Genomic DNA, 15,351 nt, shown 5'->3' with positions numbered 1-15,351 from the left:
CCAGATAGGGAACTTACACAAAAGAGTTCAATTGCCCCCTTTCATTATAGTACTGCACTTAAGTTCTCATTTGATCTTGAAGTCATCACAGAATCAGTGGTGTACCTAGGGGTTGGCTAGATTGGTCACTGCCAAGGGATGTGTGTGCAAAATGGCAGCTCTCCACTCTGCCTCAAAGTGGCTAGGAGCCCACTGGCCCACTTTTGTGCTCCCTGGACCACTCCTCCACTGCTCTGTGTGGTCAACATTTCCTTGCCAAGGACACAACGGACAGGGAGGGAGGCACCGATACAGCTACTTGTAAAGGGGGCAAGGGAGCCTAGGTACACCTCTACACAGAATGAAATGCATGTATGAAAAGGGTAGTTATTTACTGTGAAAACCTTGTGTTATATGTACAAAGATAATTTTTTGGTGTTAAATTGTAACAGAAACACCTAGTGATTTTAATTTTCTTTCTTAGATATTAGACTCATTGCTTCAGGTAAGAAATTCATTCATTTATTAATATTTCTAAAACCTGTTGTATTTTTTGAAAAAAATGTAATTTGTAAATGCCTAATTTTATTTATTTATTTTTCTTCAAGTGGTTTGAAAAGGAGGTCCGTGAGATGGAAGAGGTAAACTAACATTTGGAAAGTTGGTTGATTAGTTTTGATAGGAAATATGTGGAATATATTGTTGCAGTATAAAGCATTGTTACAGTGAAAAGCATTTCTGTATATGCATTGCTTCTGCTTATTTATGACTAACTTTACAACATCCATTTCAGTGGAGTTTGCTCCCATGTAAGTTTAAATAGCTTTGCTAATTTAGTGATTGCTATTTAGGTTGCATGCATCTCTTGAGTGTGCTCAAGAAAAATATTAGCATTGTAAATATGTTTGCTTGTTATACATATGAAAAAAACAACACAGAAATGTTCAGCTTTTACATAAGCACTCCATGCAGTGCTGGGGCTTGGGATACGTCTCCCCTATCCCATTCCTGCAACCTTTGCTATGTGGTTTAATAGTCTGCTGTAACAGCAGCTGTGCATCAAGTCAAAGATAAGAACATGCAGAATAGAAGGGGAGCTGTTCAATAAGGCTTCACAGGGAGCAGAGCAAGATTTGTTTGTTGCTTTAGCCTGGGTTAGGCTTCCACTGAGAAGTTTTATAGTTGATCCTCCTCTTCCTGACCTGTCATCAGGACTTTGAGCTGGATATTTGAGGAATGATGCATCCTCCTCATGAGTAGGGCTTAGTGAATGTTGTCCTCATGAGGCCAGGCAGACCTGAGCTTCTGGTTTTGATTTTCTATAAAGAAGAGCCTCTGCTCCTGTAGTCCTGGGGTTGAACTTCATGGGTCTGAGCCCAGTCAGGGTGTAACAGTTGCTTTAACCCTGTAGCCACTTTGATTGGGGTATCTTCTAAGATGGTGGTCTCAGGAGAGTTATTGTTCTCAACTGATTCAGAGGTTTTCAACCTTTTTGAGTCCATGGCTCCCTTGACCAACTACATTCTTTCTGCGGCATCCCTGTGAGGCTCAGGAGCCCAGTTATGTCACCCCTTGCTTGCAGAGCTGGCAACCTCTAATCCTTTTTTGAACCCCCTTTTGGAGTGTTCCCTTAGTCTCCTCTCCCCTCTCCTTGGGAGTCCTCTGGGCAGCTGCTGTTGCCACGCCCCCATGCCCCAAAGAGAGATGCCTCCTCACACTGCCCCACAGGGGCCTTGGACTTGTCTGTCCATTCCCAACAGCAAGGACTGGCAGACTGGCTGGCTGGGCTCCCTCACCCGCTCGCTGGTCAGGGGGTGCTGGTTGCCTCAGCTCCTGGCAACCAGCATCCCCTGACCAGCCCCAGAGGCACCATTCGCCTGGCGAGCTTGTAGTCAGGGCTGCTACAGTAAACAGCACACAACCCTTTGGGAAGCAGAGACATGAGAGGGCATCAGAGGAGGGAGGGAAGGAAAGAGGGACAGAGGCTAGTGTTGCCGGCAGCACTACTGACTATCATTCAAGGCACTCCAGGGTTGAAAACCACTGCTCTAACTTTATCAGTACTGGGGTCAGTACCTCTGAGGACTTGTGTAGCTCAGGTCTGGTCCCCCAGTTAACAAATAACCTAAGTTAATAGGATAATATATTGTGCTAATATGTTGATATCTATATTTCAGATAGGCGAGGAAGAAATGATTCCAGATTGGCAAATTCCAGTAGCTGATAAAAGCATATCAAATAACATTACTAAATTACGGAACCGCATCCAAAAGCTTGAAGATTTGAAAGGCCGTATTCAAGAACTACCCAAGCTTATCCAGCTTTCTGCTCCTAAACAGTAAGAGTGCTGTGAAATAGTTAGGTTTAATAGCAATAAAATATAGATTTGTTATATGGATTATTGAAAAATATTTTATTAGACCTTTCCATTTCCTGAAGCACAATCAAGGTGTTTGCTTAACAATCATGAAAGACTAGAAACTATCACATTATCACCATCTTTGTACCTCCTTAAAGGTCTAACTTAACAGTATGACGGGCTGAAGAATTCTGAAAACCCCCCCAAAGTATTTGTTGTTTGGTTGGCTGATTATATCTTGTTATGAGTCTGTTTCCAGAACACTAAAGATTAAGCATGAGCTGTTTCCTATGTAATATTATAGTGGATTTTATTAGTAAATATAAGAATGCATTTTTTTTACCAAATGTAACCTAATTATATAAAATTAGAAATTTTATTTTTTTCAAAAACTGACTTTCAGATTATAAAATTAGATTTAATATTTATAATATTTCACATTTTGACAAATACTTCATATTTTGACAGTGAAAAGAAAAAAGCATTAAGCCCTGTGGCTCCTGCTCCAAAAGACCCAAAACGTATTATTGAAGGTAAGGATAGTGATTTAATATGGAGACAAAGGAAGCAAAATATATGTTTTGGGTGGAGTATGAGAAATAAGTCGTGGAGCATGCTGGACAGGTCATAAGGGGGCTGAAGGAAGCTAGGCTAACAAGGTAGGAAATTGGGGACATGGAAAATAATATATAATTTGCCTTTTAAAAAATGGAGTGTAATCTTGATTTATTTGAAACTCTCTGCTTTCTTTAAACAATTATTGTATTTATATTAATTTGTTTCCTTATTTTCATAATGATATTTGTAATTTCTTCATATGTTAGGGATGGAAGAATTTGTCAGTTTTGCTTCTCCTGGTTTTTCCACATTTCTTTAATAATTTGCATATTTGTATTTTTAAAATCTTTACAATTCCCCCCCATGATTTTTGTTTGATGTTCTCTTAATATAACACATTTTTAGCAGTTTTGAATAATGTACACATTTTCAAGCAATTTCTCATAACATAAAGCACATTGTATTTTATTTTCATTAATATACAGTATTGCATTTTCTGAAAGTGATAAGCACTGCGCATAGTGTGTGTGGGGTTATATCACTGTCTTATGTGCAGAGAGAAGGCATGCAACAAGGTCTCAGTCAGTTGGCTACTCTTCCTTAGTCTGTTGGCTTTATATGCAAACTGAATTGAATTTATCCCCCATACCTAGTATATATATGTGTGTATGTATTCTTTGTATTAAAAACAAAATTAAGCAAAGAAAACCACTTTGCTAGACTTGGAACTACAATATTTGGTTGAGGCTTGGAGTCAATGAGATTTACTAGGAGTAAGTTTCATAAATGGCTACTGTCATCTAGAGGAGCACTGTTAGTTGTCCCTCATGCTACAGCGGCCCAGCTGGCCTTCGCTAGATATCAGGCATTTAGTGCTGTCAGCCCTATGCTCTGGAAAACACTTTGGTAGGCACCCATGGTTTTGACTTGAAAGCTTTTTATGCTGACAGACCTTTGCACCTGTTTAAACTGATTAGCCATTCGCTTTAATGATTATTTGTATTGCCTTTAATGCTGTTTTGTTTTGTTGATGTACACCACCCTGATACTATGATTTGGCGGCATGCCCACCTTACAGCACCAATCCCATTTGAAACAAAACTGCAAAAACTGTATGTCGGCTGAGAAAATCAGAGACATTTCTTTCTTTTCTCCTCTTTTGGTAGCAAGAAAGAAAGGTTCCCAGAAAGGTCCTGATGGCCCTTAGTTTCTCAATGTGCACCAGGGTCATTATTTCTGGTACAGTCTCTGTATGCTGAAGGGTTACAAAATGGAGTCCTTCCTGCTTCCTGTCGCTGGAGCACTGCTGTTGCTGTCCTGGTTGGATAAATGATGTTTAAGGAGAAGGATGTATGTGTTGGGGGTTAGGGAGTTGTAGAGCTGGGTAGGCACAAGGGAGGGGGTGAGTGCAAGGGATTGGGGCCGGGCAACTTCTGAACCTGGAAAATAGGTGGTTATTTATTAGTTTTTTAAAAACTAAATAAATATTGACTTATTTCTAAGTCAGTTTTTCATGAGCTGATGAGAAGTAGCTTGAAATTTAAAAAGGAACATCATAACTACCCATTTCTTCTTTATTTTGTTCCCAAATCATAGCCTATTTGGTAACACTGTTTCAGAGAAAGGTCAGTTGGCACTATCATTTCATTGATTTGTTTTAGGGTTTAAACTTAGCCAGCATGGATAAGAAGAAAAAGCTTTCTATTTTACAAGTTTATTTATTTATTTCACATTTGCTAATGAATTACTGTATATCCATTTGAAGAACTGCTACAATAGTTTAAACTGAGTAATAAAATGTTTTGTTTCAGAACTTGCTATGAAAAATGCAACTGAGGATGTAATGAATATGGTACAAGTTTTCCAAGATGATACAGGCCAACGTAAGTTCTTTAGAATTTGAAATGGCAGTGGCTGAAATCTCAGGGCATGATCTGGTCAACATTAACCACTTTAATATCCCTGTGGAGGAGTGGAGAATCAGAACCATTGGGGGTGGGAAATTAGAACCAGGAAAAGCCAGTCTGGGGCTGGAACAAATGGTGGGAAGAACCAGAATGAAAACTGGATGAAGCCACCCCTTTTCTTTCATGTTTTGTGGCACCCCTTTTGTGAGTCTTCCTCTTTTTGTTACTTCCTTTCTCTACTCCTTTCTGCTACCTGCTTCTAGATGCCACCACTTCCTATACCCAGGGGTGCCAACTTGAATAAAATATTGGGGAGGGGGGCAAGTAAGCCCTGCTCTGCATTATCAATCACATGACATGATACAGGACACCATTTGAATGGCAATGTCCATTAACTGGGGGGGCAGTCCCCTCAAATATTTTACTGGGGGGCTGAAGACCCCTCAGCCCCTAGGAGTTGGCTCCTATACCTCTGCTGCTGGTGAAGGCTGCCATTTCATGCACCCCACAGAGATCCACTGGCCCTATTCATCCCTACATTTGCATGGTCAATATGTTTATACTCTTACTCACATGACAAGTAGCCTGCATATTCTGCCCTGAGTAGATGTTGGATTCATCTATAAGAGATGCCTGTGATCCTCCAGTTAGCAATAATAGTTGAGTGAAGGCTAGGATAGATCGTTGGTGGAGAGAGGCAGCTTGACCCTGTTTCCACCAGACCTATTTGTGAGTAATTGAACAGGAGTGGCTGATTTTATAAGCCCCACTTTTAAATTACTAACAATATATCCAGAGTAGGATGTGAAGAATCCTTGCCTGTATGAATCATGGCACTGGAAGACCTAAAGTTTCTGTTGAATTCTACATTTATATGTGTATGTTTAGATTGCATTAAATAATAGAACAAATCTATGTCCTGCATAATAAATATTTAAATTGTATTATTAACTGGTGCTGGTCACTTTGGATACCCATTTCTGGGGCAAACTAAAGGCTATAAACTTAACTAAGTAACTAAAATTTTGTTGTTGTTGTTGTTCAGAAACAATGGAATCAATGAATAATCGCATGCTAGAAATAATGAAAGTGTTTGAAAGACAGACAAACAAGTTACACAGGTACATAATCTATTTGATATGTTACATAGAAAAACTGTACAGTATTAATGCATTACAGGAGTACAGGCAAAAACCAGGTTCACAGAACTTTGAGCTTTTAGCCAAGATGTGCCACAAATTCCAGGTGCATATGCCACTTGTAATCCATGCCCAGGTTGGACAATGATATTATAGCTTGTAGAAACTTATATTTCCAGTTAATTATAGTTTGGCACTTTTTGTAAGGAAATCATCTTCCGTTCCCAGAGAACTATGGCTATCTGTGGATTGTTAAATAAACCTTAATATAAACACTGCATATAATGAAATCTCACACTGTGCTAAATTTAGAGGGTGCTTATGTCCCTTATCTATATGGGGTTGTGACATATATGATATGAGCAGGGTCTTTCCTGCCAGATGTTACTGAAGTTTTACTGAAGTACAAACTAAGAAACATATATTTCATACTTTTCAGAGTTTCAAATGAACAGGATGTGCTGGAAGGTGTGAGTATAATACTTAAAAAACTGTATGAGTGTTCACAGCAGTCACTGGATGCAAAACACTATAATATAGAAAATAATAGAGCAAGTATTTGTATTTTTAATGTAATAAATGAGATAAATTTTAAATACCTAAAAAGAAAACAGGAGAATTGCACCAAATTTCAGATAAGTAACTTGAATCCACTGAATTTTAATATCTGACAAAATTTTGGAAATATATCCAGAAATATTGAAGTTAGCAGATGTAAAAGAGAAGTAGAAATGAATGTCATCAGCATGCTGATGATGCCTCACCCCAAACCCCAGGATTACTTAGAGCAGCGTCTAATGGGGGATGAGACATTCCCTATCAGAAGACCTCCACCAGAGTAAGCTGTTTGCATGCCATTATGCTGTGTCAATGTTAAAAATGGCTTCATCATTCTTTTTTAATTTTTAAAATTTTCATTCTTTTCATTTCTTAATTTCAATTTTTAAACATTTCTTCAAATATGTTAAAACTATTTCCCCTCAAAATGTTTATTCTACCTAGAAATTACAGAAGATTCAACAAGAATTTCGAAAGCTTGCAGAAGAGAAGGAGATAATGGAGGATGAACTTCAAAAGATGAAAGGTTCAGAGGTAATTATTTTTCCAAAACTTCTACTTAGAAATTACAGAGGATTCAAAAAAAATAAATAAATAAATTGAAAGCTTATGGAAGAGATAATGAAGGATGAACTTAAAGATGAATGCTTCACAGGTATGATTATATTTTACAGAAGCTGCAATCCTAAACAAACTTATTGGGGAGGAATCCCATTGAACACAGACTTAATTCCAAGTGAACCTGCATAGAATACATGCATAGAATACATCACTATCCAAACATTTGCTTATCTGAATATAAATAATTATTCCCAAACTTCACTACATGCACAGCTGATTCAGATATCCAAACAGCTGGAGTTTGTTCACTTACTTACCATATTTTTCGCCCTATAGGACGCACTTTTCCCCCTCCAAAAATGAAGGGGAAATGTGGGTCCTATGGGGCGAATACAGGCTTTCGCTGAAGCCTGGAGAGCGAGAGCCTCTCGCTCTCCAGGCTTCAGGAAGCTCTGCGCGACCCTCCGGAGCCCGGCGCCAAGCCGCGCCGGCCTCTGGAGGGTGGCGCAGAGCTGCCTGCCCTCCCGGGGTCTGCACAGCTCTGCGCAACCCTCCGGAGCCTGGCGCCAAGCCGCGCCGGCCTCCGGAGGGTCGCGCAGAGCTGCCTGTATTCCGAAGCCTCAGGCGCGCTGAAGAGCGCGCCCGGGCTTCGCACAGCTGTCCACAAGCCTGAGGAGACCGGCGCGGCTCCCTAGGCTTGTGGATAGCAGGCTGTTCTGGGGGCTGGGGTCGGGGGAAGCTCGGGCTTCCCCCGCGCCAGCCCCGTGCCTCGGGGGGAAATAATTTTTTTTCTTTATTCCCCCCCCAAAAAACTAGATGCGTCCTATAGGGCGAAAAATACGGTACTTGTTTGTGATTTGCTGGTCAACAGGAACCATTTTGGGGCAAAAACCAAAATGGGGTTGAAACCATTTTGGGGCAGGAACGGGGAGAGATTGGACATTTCAGAAAGCAGGGTTTTTCCTTTGTCTCTCTTTTGCTGATTGGCCACAGCCATTTTAGGAAGAAATGGTAGAAGAGGGAAGAAAGCTCGCAGTTTGGAAATGTTGCTGTAAGCAATAATGGAAATTGCCCAATGAACAATTTCCTGGGAAAGTGGGACTTGCGTGTAGATGGGTTCTGCCAGACATTATACAACAGGAAAAAAGGATGAGAAGGGGAAAAGGAAAATGAGCAAATTCAGGAACTGACTTTTATATTGCATTATGTTCTTATTTATTGTAATATTGCTTAATGGATACAAATGACACAGTACAACAGATATTATAGATGAGGTTGTTTTTCCATCCCTATATATGATGTTTTGTTGTTCTGTATACTCATGGTGTCTGTTTTAAGAGTGAAAATGTAGCCAAGGGGAAGAGTGGAAATATTCTTCCTCTGTCAAAGGTCTCTGGAAGTTCTGTGCTGTTTCCTGCCCATTGCATCTTCAAATGTACAACTGTACAAGGAACAAGTAATAATTTTCCTATGTAACCTATTTGGTGTTTTCTCACATACGTCTTAGCAGCAAGAAAAAGGAGTGCAAGATACAAGGAAAAAAATGTTATCAAAACTGGAAAAAGAAAAAGCAAAAGTTGAAGAAAAACCACCTCAAGTAATTGTAGAAAAGTAAGAAAAGTAATTAATAATCTAGATTGCAATCTAAACTCCCTTTCTTGGTTTGTTTGTGGGGTGGAAGTGTCCTCCACCCAGCCCTGACAATCTTCACTGGGTTCCACCCACAGAATGAGGCTAGCATCATTTTGCTCACACAAAACTCCCCATTTGTTTTGCCAAGTGAACGGGAAACTAGAAGTGCCTCTATTGGTATCCCCACCAGTTGCAGCCTGCCGAAAGCCCCACTGATAAGTTTGCTTCTGGCTTCAACTAGATTTGCTTCTAAAAAATTGACTTAAATTACCATTAGGAAGTGATATTCACCAAATTCAAGATAACTAACTCTGCAACCCCATGCATGACTATTAAGAAATAAGTTCTGTTGGGTTTACTTGGGTAGGATGCTTTGTCTTTATGCTGTGTGTATATGATATTGGCAGTTTCTCCTTACTTAATTTCACAGCAGCTTTTTGATACACTTGGCCATGTCTTCCTCCTGAACTGATTTGGTTAGATGGGTATTAGAGGCATTTACAGTGGTTCCAACAGCATTAGGTGATCATCTCTTGCCCCCCTGGCAGTCATGCAATGGGGTGTTGCATGGTACCGTTTTGTTCACACTGCTGTTTAACAGTAGCATAAAGCCATTGGAAGTGATAATTGGGTCATTTGGGGTGACATGTCATCAGTTGCACTTCTCTGTAACAGCTGAATTCAGAGAGGCTGTTGACTGGGGCCTGGACTTTGCGGTGGGCTTGATGAGGGCCAATACATGGACTCTGGACTCTGAATCCTGGTAAGACTGGCAGTTCCCAAGTCTGTATAATTGGTCAATTGCCTGCTTTAAACAGGGTCATGCTCATCCTGAAAGAGCAGTCTGGGATGCTTCCAAATATCTCTCTTTCACTAGGGGCCCAGGTGACATCACTGATTAGGAGTGCCTTTTACTAACTTTGGCTAATAGGACAGTTGCAACAATTTCTGGACTGGGATAGCTTTACTAGTACTGCTGGCCATGCACTGGTAAAATCCAGATTACTTTGCAGCGGTTCTATACAGAGCTGCCCATGAGGTTTAGTCAGAAGCTGCAGCTATTGCAAATTGCAGTGCCTTGACTGTTCATTGGCATAGACTGTAGCTACCATGAATACACCATTGCTGAAAGAACTGCAATGGCTGCCATTCATTTATTTCATTTATATCCCACCCCACAACTCTTTGTCCTCTATAATCCCCAAAACAACCCTGTCAGGTAGGTTAATCTTAGAGGCAGTGATTGGCCCAATGTTACCCAGTACGCTGCATGGCTGAGTAGAGATTTGAACCCTGGTCTTCCAGGTCCTAGTCCATGGGTAAGCAAACAAAGGCCCAGGGGACGGATCCGGCCCAATCGCCTTCTAAATCCGGCCCATGGACGGTTGGGGAGTCAGCGTGTTTTTACATGAGTAGAATGTGTCCTTTTATTTAAAATGCATCTCTGGGTCATTTGTGGGGCATAGGAATTCATTAATCCCCCCCCCCCCAATATAGTCTGCCTCCCCACAAGGTCTGAGGGACAGTGGGCCGGTCCCCTGCTGAAAAAGTTTGCTGACCCCTGCCTAGTCCAACACTCTAACCAGTATACCACACTGGCTCTCAGTGTGATTAACTACCAAGCTAAGTTAAAGCTGTTGCTATTAGTGTACAAAGCTCATACAAGTTTGGATAAAGATACCTAAAAGATTGGGTATATATAACAAATGAGACAATTCAGTCACTGAACTCTATGGGAGAGGGCCTTCTTCAGATACCATCTCATCAGCAGTCTGTTCAGACAGACACTGTTTCTATTGTCTATTGCTTTTACATATGGATTTATTTTTAATTGTTTTAATCTATGGAGTTGTTTTTATTGTGGATGTTTCTGATATGAAATTGGTTCAAGATACTTTATGTGAAGTGATTCATAAACTGAATCAAATAAATAAATGTTTGTGAACATTCTGCACCGTTGTTCTAGTTTCACCAATTTATGACACCTCTGCAGGAACAATAAAATGTATTTTGAGTGCCTTATTGACTTCACAGTTTGCCTTATATGTTCTTAATTACAGACCAGCAAGACCAACTCCTATTCCTTTAAAGCACAAAGAAGCTGAAAACCAAAAAATGAAAGAAGACTTAGCTAAAGCTCAGGTAATATGTATTCTAGTTCCCTGCAAATGTCTTAAGTTCTAATTTTTTAAAAAATAAACTTTAACCCAAAAAGGGTTGATAAAACCACCAACATATCACAGAACATATCTGTGGACTATGATTTGATAGTGGTTTTCTTTTGACTGTGGATTTATGCAGCAGTGGCTGCTGCCTACAAAACCTGGTGGGGCTGCTAGGAGGTCACAAGGGCGTAGCCAACTTGTTCTGGTTTTCTACATATCCTCCTCCTTTCAGGGGTATCCGGTATAGGGGGTGCAAGGGACTTCAGCCCCCTAAATATTTTGAGGAAGGGGGTAAGGCCCCCCAGTATTGAGGGGGCTGCCATCCCCCACCACCCCAGGCGATTGTCAGAGCGCCAGGCAGGGGCGGGTGGCTTGGAGGGTGATTTTCACCCTCCACATCCTCTGCTGTGATTGCCAGAATGGCCTAGCAGGCACCTGCACATCCCACAGGCATGGCCCAATGGGTGTGTGTTTGCGTCAGTGTTACACATGTGACATACACGCACGAGAACTCCCCCAATGTTGGGCCCAGCTTGGCATGCCTGCCTCCTTTGCAAAGATGCCTCAGACATCTAGGCACTGCAATTTTTCAAACAGTTAGCTCCTAACTCAGAGGTCGTCAAACTAAGACTCGCGGGCTGTATATGGCTCGGTCGTCAAACTCGGTCAGCCCCCGCACTAAACAGGTGCAGAACAGAGGCCTCGCAGTGCGGAGGCTGACTTCCGCGATGCGGCATGGTTTCTGATTGGCTGCAGGAAGCTCCTGCAGCCAATCAAAAGCCGTGGATGACTCTGGGTGGGCAGTGACGCTGGCATGGCTTCTGGGCGCCACCCCTTCCTTCCTGCTGAGGTAGCTGAGCAGGTGGAAGTGGCGGAGGCTGCCCAGGCCAGCAGCATCTGGGTGCCACCCCTTCCTTCCCGAAGAGGCGGCAGAACAGGAGGAAGTGGCGGTGGTGCAGAGGCTGCCTCCGCCGCCCAGGCCAGCGGCATCTGGGTACTACCCCTTCCTTCCCGCTAAGGTGGCCAAGCGGAAGGAAGCGGCTGAGCAGGAAGGAAATGCAGCCCCTGAGAGAGAGGATGCCGATGCTTCCAAAGACGAGGCAGCGTCGGTGGCTGCGGCATGAGTGGCATAGGTGGGGGGCCTTTCGGGAGGTGGGTTGCTTTCGGGAGGCGGTGGGTCCTGCCCCCCCAAGGTCTGAGGGACAGTGGAATGGAGCCCTCCTGAAAAAGTTTGCTGACCCCTATCCTAACTAAACTGAAAAGTGATTTAAAAGGGGTTCCTGCTGTTACCTTTGCTTCTCTACAAAAGTTATGTGCTCCCCCATGCTAGTTCTTTCCCTTATCCTCTTTTTCAAAGAAGCAGTTGACACTCAAAATATTTCAGTTTTATTACTTAGTATCTAAGTGTTTTACTGTGCTTCAGGAGGGTCACTGCAGGCACAAGTTCTAATGTCAGTTTATGCTAGAATAATTGTAATTGACTCTGAAGTAAGCCCCACTGAATTCTATGAGGACTGCTCCAAGCTCAAATTCAGCCCAAAAGAAGCACCTTAGTTCTGCTCCAGAACTGGCAGGGAAACAGTAATGTGATGGGAAGCAGACAAACCAAGAGAGGGCAGCAAACAGAGTGAAAGGCTTATGGGGCTAATGTAATGATAATATAATAGTACTCCAGGGTACAAGAGAAAATTCACAGGGAATAAAGGATCACCTGGAAGGGTTTAAAAAGCAGAGGTACCAAGCAAAGAAGCTACTCAAGGTTCACAAACTTGTTGAAGGAGGAAACGAAATCATGACTACCACAGTTCAGAGAAGCAGAGGGGAAGGGTATAAACAAGACAACTCACTCACACATGATCCACTCCCAGAAAAAGTAAAAGCTTCTCAGAAAAATAAACTGATCTGATAACCAAAGGCACAATCACCCAAACTGTAAGGGATGGGAATGAAGTGGAAGGGGAAGAGAGGAAAGATGTGTGAGGAGGAAAAGTAAAATCAAAGGCTGACAGGGGAGAAACAAATTCCAAAGACATTCCAAATCACACAAAACTTACCCAGGGCAGCAAGGAACAAATGGGGGTGGGCAGGGGGAGAGAAAATACACAATAGTACAAGAAGTGAGGCTAAATGTGATCAAGGAGAAAAAGAATCCCCTGGATGGGAAGCAGGAAATCGACAGCACTATATAATATGAAGCAAACTACTTCTTCAACTCTGCAATCCCTGCCTGTGGGTGATAGATGGCAGTATCGACGTATCTGATGAATTTACCGGTACTGTATGTCCAGAGAGAAAGTAATCACTGTAACATTAAGGGAATCCAGTCAGAGCCTAAAGCAGTTCCAGGCCAGGTTTTACCAAACAAATAAAAATAAATGTCCAGAAGCTGATGTTACACTTCAGGCAAGGAAGATGTATCCAAATTTGCTTTTATTTTCTTGCAGAACTATCCCTACAGTTTATGAAAGGACTAAAACAGGATTCAGCAGCTATTGTCCTTCTCAGTTGCCCCAGCAGTTAATGCTTCTCTTTCCCCAGAGTTCTACTCTTGTTATTTTTTACTTAAGGGAGTAGTAACATACTAATATAAATTTTCATAAGATTAAGGCAGATCCAGGTGATTCACACCTAAGCACCATTTCCACCATCAAGTTAATGGATTCACCAGATCAAAAAATAATTGCATGTTCCAGCACGCCCATCCAAAAAACAAATTGATGTAACTAAAAAAAGGAAAAAAGCAACTATTGTACAAAAAGAGATGTGTCCCCTGGTGGTCACTTGCACAAATAACCAGTTCAGTTGTGTGGGGCTGGGGATTACCAAATAAAATAAATAAATAAGCAAGCACCTGATCAGTGAAGACAAACATAGTCCTAGGGCCTAGTTAATGCTGTGTGGCTTTCAAGGAAACAGCTCTGAGCATTCTGGGACTGCACTTTAAGGCAACCCTTCCTCATCCTATACAGAAGCTTGAGTTGTGCCCCAGTAGTTGCCAACAAAGGTCCGTATAGTTAAAGCCATGGTTTTCCCAGTAGTGATGTATGGAAGTGAGAGCTGGACCATAAAGAAGGCTGATTGCAGAAGAATTGATGCTTTTGAATTATGGTGCTGGAGGAGACTCTTGAGAGTCCCATGGACTGCAAGAAGATCAAACCTATCCATTCTTAAGGAAATCAGCCCTGAGTGCTCACTGGAAGGACAGATCGTGAAGTTGAGGCTCCAATACTTTGGCCACCTCATGAGAAGAGAAGACTCCCTGGAAAAGACCCTGATGTTGGGAAAGGTTGAGGGCACAAGGAGAAGGGGACGATAGAGGACAAGATGGTTGGACAGTGTTCTTGAAGCTACGAACATGAGTATGACCAAACTGCGGGAGGCTGTGGAAGACAGGAGTGCCTGGTATGCTCTGGTCCATGGGGTCACGAAGAGTCAGACACGGCTAAATGACTAAACAACAACAAAGTTTGAGTGTACCAGCCTTCACTGGGGACTCGGCTATACTGGTAAAGGAAAAGCGTATTATATAACACTGTGACACCAGATGGCGCTGTGGAGTCCCATCTTTCCAACCAGATTTCCTTGTATGCAGTTTGCAATGTGTTTAACTGAAACGCTTCTTTGATGTCTCTAGATCCAGCTTAGGTCTATGGATACAGTAGTACCTCGTATTATGTAACCCACTGGTTACGTAAATTTCATAACAACAACAACAACAACAACAACAACAACAACAACAACAACAACAACAACAACAACAACAACAACAACAACATATTTATACCCCGCCGATCTGGGTGGGTTTCCCCAGCCACTCTGGGCGGCTTCCAACAAAACACTAAAATACAATAAAAACACTTTCATGTTAAGAAAGTGACAAACCTGGTTTTGAAAACCAAGTATTGGACCGGGTTTTGCCGCATTCGCAGAAGCATTCTACCGCCCTGCGCGCATGCGCAGAAGCAGGTCCTCCGGTTGCAAAAACCTTGGGATCTGGCCGGACCTCCAGAACAGATCCCGTCCGCAACCAGAGGTACCACTGTATATATCTTAGTTCCATGTTTTGCAACATAGCTGTGCTTGAAACTACTAGAAACTACTAGTCCCCTCCCCTCCCCTTCCTTCCTACCTTACCACCCAACCCTTTCCTCCTATCCTTTCTGGTAAGTCCTCTTTCTGTTTTGTTCCTCAGGTCCTGATCTGAGCCTTGAAAAGCACATAGAGCTGAAAGAGGAAGTGTCAGAGAGTGCCGAACTTCCTACTTCCTCTTTCATCTTTATCTGCAGGACCTTAGGGATAAAATATTTTCTGGACATATTTCAATTTGGCAATGATTAAGCTGTTACTTGAGCTTTACTATACAATATCACACAGCTGTGACACCATTATCAGTAATGTTGTTTGATTTAGAATTACATGCTTTATTATAGCTTCAAAAGAGAAGGATTCTTTTATTTCACAAAAAACATATCCCCCTCACTTATTACTTAAAA

At 42.0% G+C, this 15,351-nt stretch overlaps 1 protein-coding gene across 9 annotated transcripts in view; it reads left to right on the top strand.

The window, feature by feature from the left end:
- CCDC7 (coiled-coil domain containing 7) overlaps positions 1-15,351 on the top strand; it is a 164,459-nt gene that overhangs the window by 8,511 nt on the left and 140,597 nt on the right. For 8 of the 9 annotated variants that reach the window (XM_077936777.1, XM_077936780.1, XM_077936778.1 and 5 more), the window contains exons 6-15: positions 464-484; positions 588-620; positions 2,157-2,317; positions 2,807-2,871; positions 4,708-4,779; positions 5,849-5,924; positions 6,382-6,412; positions 6,945-7,034; positions 8,569-8,672; positions 10,754-10,835. In XM_077936777.1, the coding sequence (XP_077792903.1) occupies positions 464-484; positions 588-620; positions 2,157-2,317; positions 2,807-2,871; positions 4,708-4,779; positions 5,849-5,924; positions 6,382-6,412; positions 6,945-7,034; positions 8,569-8,672; positions 10,754-10,835 (735 nt within the window). The remainder of the gene's footprint in view (positions 1-463; positions 485-587; positions 621-2,156; positions 2,318-2,806; positions 2,872-4,707; positions 4,780-5,848; positions 5,925-6,381; positions 6,413-6,944; positions 7,035-8,568; positions 8,673-10,753; positions 10,836-15,351) is intronic. The other variant, XM_077936781.1, reaches the window with a different exon arrangement.

Source organism: Podarcis muralis, chromosome 12 (genome assembly GCF_964188315.1).
Source record: "Podarcis muralis chromosome 12, rPodMur119.hap1.1, whole genome shotgun sequence".
NCBI lineage: Eukaryota > Metazoa > Chordata > Lepidosauria > Squamata > Lacertidae > Podarcis > Podarcis muralis.
This window is presented reverse-complemented; position numbering and strand designations above follow the sequence as displayed.